Genomic DNA, 6,000 nt, shown 5'->3' with positions numbered 1-6,000 from the left:
TCGGGCAGGAGGGTGGGCGTTGCAGCTCCGCAGAGGCCAGAGAGCGCTGGGCAGGGCCGAGAGCCGGCGAGTGTGGGTGTGAGGGGGGGGTGTGGGGGTGTGTGTTTGGCGGGGGGCTGCGCGTTTTGGGGCGGCTTCTCTTTATCTCGTTGTTGTTTGCAAACGGCCGGGGCGGGAGTTTCAGACTTTTCCCCCTCGCCCAGCTCGGGCGGGACACCGCCGGGCGCAGCTGCCCTGCCTCGTGGGGAGCGGGCAGGGCCCGGGAGCGGGGCCAGGGGCTTGTTTACCGCTCTGCTCGCCGAGGGCAGTGCGCGGTACCTGCGTGCAGGCTCGGGGCGCTCGCCCGCCTCCCGCCCCCTTCCTGGCGGCCGTTAACCGCTGACTTCCAGCCTCCGCTTCCCCGCTCCCCCTCCCCGGGCGGCCGCGGCACGGTGCGCTCGCTGCCGCCGCCGACACGGCGCGGTCCCGCCCCGCTCCACCCCCTCCACCGGGGAGCCGGAGCGGCGGGCGAGGTGGGGGGGGCCCTGGAGAGGAGCGTGGCTTCGCCTGCCTTTCTCCGGCCCCCCTCCCTCCCTCCTCCCCTCCCCTCCGGCGGCCAATCGGCGCGGAGGGAAGCGCTCTTGTCGCTGACGCCCCCGAGGGAGCCCCCCTTTTAAAATAAAGCGGCGGCGGCGCGGCGGGAAGAGAGGGGTGTGTGTCGGCTACGCTCGGTCCCGCACACCGGTGGGCGGACAGACAGACAGACAGACAGAGCGAGCGAGCGCGCGCCGCAGGATGCCCGCAGCCCCCACGGCCAGGGGCTGAAGCGGGCGGGGGACGAGAGGTCGCGAGGAGAAGAAGGAGAAGGAAGGCGGGAGCGGCGCGCCTGGAGGCTCTCGCGCCCGCTCCGGGGATGGTGCCGGTGAGCGAGCAGCTGGAGCCGCAGGGCGCGGGGGGAGACCCCGCCGCCGCGACCCCCCTGCCCGGCCCACCGGCAGTCGAGGAGCCGCGGCGGGAGAACGGCGGCGAGTGGTGCCCCGGGAGCGGCGAGAGCGGGGCCCAGCCCCGGGCGGCGGCGGAGGAGGCCCCCAGGGGCCCGAGCTGCCCCGGGAGCGCTGCGGTGCCGGAGCCCCCGGAGGGCGGTTGGGGCTGGGTGGTGATGCTGGCCTCCATGTGGTGCAACGGCGCCGTCTTCGGCATTCAGAACTCATGCGGGGTCCTCTTCGTCTCCATGCTCCGGCTCTTCGGCAGCAGCGACGACAAGCAGCTGGTCTTCAAAACAGGTGAGGGGCGGCCGGGAAAGGGGTCGGGGCGGCTTCCAGCCCGCTCCGCCTCGGGCCTTTCCGCCTGCAGCCCGGGCGCAGGAGGCGTCCCGGCCGGGGGCTCTCGATGCCGGCGGCGCCGCTCCGGCCGTCAGTGTCCGAGCCCCGGGCCGTAGGAGCGAGACCCCTTTGGAGGGCCGGGCCGGGCCGGAGCCTGCTGGGGCGCTCGGGAATATCCCCCCGAGGGGAAGGGCGGCTCCCCCTGCCAGCGTGCGCGCTCGCAACGCTGCCCCCGGGGCAGCATCCTGGGGGAGAAGCTGCGGGAGAGGAGCAGGTGTGCTCTCGCTTCTTCCGCAACTGCATCTTTAGGCATCCGCTGTCGTGCATTATGGGTTACAATGCACACTTCTCCTCGCAGAAACCTTTATTCCCCTGCCCCCGTTGGCCTAAAGGTTAGTCTAAATGATTAATTAAGAGTGAGGTATAGTGACACTTAAAATTACGTCAAGAATGGGCTTGACTGTTGCCAAACCCTGCATTTTGATGTGAAGATCTACTGCTGGAACCACTGTCACGAAACTCACCAGTATGAAGCTAATGATATTTACTAAACTTTAAGCACATTAACAGTACTCTCACAAGTTATTGATCTAAAGCACTTTAGACACGTGTCAAATAGTTAAAAGGTGAGCATGCATTCTGTTTTATTTTATGTAAGTTTTCTGTGGAAAGTGTCTTGTGCTCTGACTTTGTAAGTCGAGGAAATGCAGGTTTTGGCTCTTAGAATAACAACAATTGAAATTAAGTAACAGAATTAAAATTATATTTTATTATAGTAAATAATTAAGTTGACTTCCATAAAGGATAGTTTCATGTTAAATTATTGAAATTAAATACTGAAAAATAAACACTGTCTTTAATATTTTTGTTCCTTTCTTAAAAAATGCCTTGCAGACTTGTAAGCCTTCTAGAAAACTTTTTCGGTACAGAGTGGGTGTTACAGACCTCTTGAAATTTATGTCTTCCTTAATACTTGCATAAGTGGGCCTAAAGTTGAGATGTTAAGACAAAGAAGTTAATTTTCCTCCTGCAGCTTAATAACTATTTTTGTCTGAAGTAGAAAACCAGGGCAGGCGTTTAGACTGAAGTAGGAAAGCTGAAAAGCTGTGGTGGAGCATTAAGTGATGTTCTTCCCAGCATTTGAACACTTTGCAGTGATATACAAGGTGTATTCCCTAGTGATCCTGAGCTAGGAAGATGGGAAGCTGCATCTCCATGTCAAGTTGGGCAGTGCCTGTTTCTCAGAAGGGAAATGCACATTCAGAAGTAGGTGCCTAGGCTCCTTAGCCTGCACAGGAGAAGAATGAGATTCAAAGAGCATGCTGTGAACATTTGCATACTGACCTGGGAGACCCTGCCCAGTCAGAAATGCAGAAGCAAATGGGTGGCTGATACTCTGCCTGTTCATTGTACAGAGGTGTAAAAATTGCTTCTTCTGAGTATCTGGTTCAGTAGTAACAATCTCTTAAAATTTGTCTTGTACTGAAAAAATAAAAAAGGTATTTAGGTGGTAGTGCAGTAGTCAAAATAATCAACAAGAGAAAGATTGAAATTATCTCCTGCCTTCCAGAAGGTGTCTGGTGTCTAAGTGAGGTGAGATTGTGGGTGTGCTCCACTCATGTTTTTGAAAATTTGCCCAATTGCAGAAAACAGTGGGGGGAAATGGAACCTGGCTTTAGAGCCTTGTTGTTTTGCATCCTGCTTAGAAGAGCAGGGAGTTCTGAGTCCAGAATATAGCCAGCACCTCCTGTATTGCTTTTTAAGTGATATGAGGGGAAATAAAGTTACACCTGCACTTTGTTTTGCTTTGTCAGATGTATTCTGGTTTGGGTAAGGCAGAAGGCACTAATTTTGCTTTTTATATTAAAATCCAAATGGGTTCAAATTGGGGGAAATACTGCAAGATAGCTGCCTTGACTAGATGACTTGTGTGTATGCGAAGGAGGACTACAAATACATGGAGTCTCCTGTAAACAAAAGCACAGCAGATAAAAGATGTTCCTTTCCTTTTGATGCCTGAAAGTACCTTGATGAGTTGGGGTACTGGAAGGGAAAAGTCACTATGATTTTAGTGTTAGAGAAAAGTCTAGCCTGATCATTCCCATGGTATTGATTCAAATACTTAATCCATTGAGTCTCTTCTGTTTGGACTGATTGCAACTCAAACCTGGCAGTGGTAACTGAGTTAGTCAGGTTTAATGAATTGGAAAACTGGAATTTGTAATGAAAGTTTTCTTGCTGTGGGGCTTTGCTTTGGAAAGTGAAGTTTAATAGTCTAATCCTTCTGGGAAAAAAAAAAAAAGATTTCTCAAATATCTGAAATGCTGTTTTTTTGAGAGGCACAAGTATTCCAGGTAATTTCTTTAAGGACCCCAGGTTTCTCCAGAATTTTGCTGTTGATCCACAGTACCAAAGAATTCAGGTCTGTTTGTGGTTTGTTAGTTTGGTTTTTTTTACTACAGGTTTACTTAGCTGTTGCCAAAAGCACATGTGTTGCCAGAGATTTTTGTGTGCTTTTTTGGGACCAGTCAGTAGTTGTCTCTTGCCTGGTATTTTTCCTGAAAAGAGGAATTAAGTAGTTATAATAAAAGCTGCTTTTGGTATCTCTTAATAACATAGTGTAGAATCTTAAAAGTCAATGCAAGGCAACATGGGAGGGCACTAAATATCGTAGTCTGTGCTATTTTTGTTGGTGTTAGTAGATGGGTGGGTGTTTATCAGTGTGAAAGGCAAGAAGGGAGGAGGCAGAATAGAGGAAGATGTAGTCAAGAAGTGACTCGGCCTTGTAGATGAGGAGTGGAAGGAACAAAAAGTATGAGCAAGGCAGTTTACAACATGCAGCATCAGCACTGGATAAATAAGATAAAGAACTATAATTAACATTGTTGCTGGATTTAGGAGTATTAATGGAAAAACTTGTCATAAAAGGTTCAAAAATTCCTTCAGTATTTTGGTATATATATTAGCGAAAACCAAATTTCTTTGCTTATGTAGTGCAGTAAGCAATTCCATTGTTTCCTTGTGTAGCCATTTTTTGTTCAAAAACTACTTGATTCACAACTCCAGAAGAGGAAAAGCACCTAGTGTAAGTATAAAACTTCTAGAAAGGTGTGTCTGAAGTCTCAGGAAACTACTCTGTTCATTGTTCATAATTCATTGTGTTTGAGGAACGAGTTGGGTGGAAAAAAACAATGGCAATGAAGTACAGGAGGCTCGTGGTCCTTGAAAATAGGGCAGACCTAGTTGGTCTCTAGTGTTCAAATGCAACTGTGGTCTGATCACTCTTGAAGGGGAAGGATTTGAACCAGACCAGTCCAGGGTCTGACAGGAAGAGCACTTGGTTCCTTTCCCTATTGGAGTTGGGATGAGGGGCACTGAGCCCATCCCATTATCTCAGAGATTTGTGTGAGCCCAGTCTAGTGCCGTGTTTTGCTCTCTTGATAGTTGCCTCTGTTATGTAGGTTTTTATGTGATTTAGTACCCATACTTGTTTTCAAAAGGCAAATAAATTCTATGATACTAGTGGCAACAGAGAGAAAAATGGTAGGTTTCATTAAAAAAAAAAAAGTCAGGTAAAATTACTAGTTCCACTACTTTAATTGCTTGTTGTTCTATGTTTTGCAGTGTTTGCAGTTGTTCTATGATTTGCAGTGCTGGTTCTGTAACGCTACTGGATTATTCTCTCATGTACAAGTATTGAGTACACCTCTGCATACAGGTACCACCTGCACAGGGAGCATGTACTGCTATTAGAGTTCTGCATCTGTGTGTTTCCTTTTTTAGCCAGTGTTCCTGGAAAACACCACCTCACCTTGCCTGGACTGGTTATCTGTGTGCTTGTATGCCTCTGGGTTTGGCTCTCTTAGGTGCAGCCTTTAGTGACATATCTGGATATCGGGATGATTGATTGGCTGGCTCAACACTGTTGGCACCATCACAACTCTTGGCCCTGGATTGCTGAGAGTTTGATAGGGAAGGGAGGAGAATTCTGATTTTACTTTCACATTCAGGCTGTAATTCAGATACTGAAGAGATAATGTTGAATGACTACAAAGATCTACAAGAGATAATTTCACAGAAGAGTTTGAAGTTTTCATTTACTCTTTTCTTGAATCTTTTGATATCTTCCTGAGTTTTCTTCCAGAAATAAAGACCATCAGCAATTTTGATGTAATTCAAGTCCTTATTGTGTAACTGTCCTTCAGAACCACACTTACGTTTTTAAATCTATGGGCTGCTGTATCCAGTGAGCTGGGAACCTTGGCAGGCTGGACCTGTGTCATGTGGTTTATGAGAGAGCAACTGACTTTTCTTTTTAAGAGGTAGTAAATCAAATTTGGAATGCAGAAGTTGTCAGAGAACACAAGTATAATTTGTGTGAGGTACAAGGAAGTGTACTGCTGTATAACACCTTGGTCAATAAGGATTACATTGCAGTGGAGGATGTAGTTCCACAAAAAGCTGGACTTCAGTTTTGAACAAAAAGTGGCTACACGAGGAAACAATGGAATTGCTTTTATAGTGCACATGATTATCAGTGCTGTTGTAGTCTGCTTTCCTTCTCATGCTTGTGTGGCTACTGAAACCAGAGCAGCGAACCAACAGCGAATTCTAACCTGAAAATTAACCTGATGTATAAATACTGTTTCATTTTATTCAGCTGCAGTCATTTTTGTACTCCTTTGACCTGGCATTGTGA

At 48.4% G+C, this 6,000-nt stretch overlaps 1 protein-coding gene across 1 annotated transcript in view; it reads left to right on the top strand.

The window, feature by feature from the left end:
* The first annotated feature begins 413 nt into the window (after positions 1-413).
* SLC16A10 (solute carrier family 16 member 10) overlaps positions 414-6,000 on the top strand; it is a 66,000-nt gene continuing 60,413 nt past the window's right edge. Inside the window, exon 1 of the mRNA XM_053973908.1 lies at positions 414-1,262. Coding sequence (XP_053829883.1) covers positions 893-1,262 — 370 coding nt within the window. The 5' untranslated portion in view covers positions 414-892. The remainder of the gene's footprint in view (positions 1,263-6,000) is intronic.

Source organism: Vidua macroura, chromosome 3, assembly GCF_024509145.1.
Source record: "Vidua macroura isolate BioBank_ID:100142 chromosome 3, ASM2450914v1, whole genome shotgun sequence".
Classification (NCBI taxonomy): domain Eukaryota; kingdom Metazoa; phylum Chordata; class Aves; order Passeriformes; family Viduidae; genus Vidua; species Vidua macroura.
The sequence above is the reverse complement of the archived record's forward strand: the minus strand, read 5'-3'. Positions and strand labels throughout refer to the sequence as shown.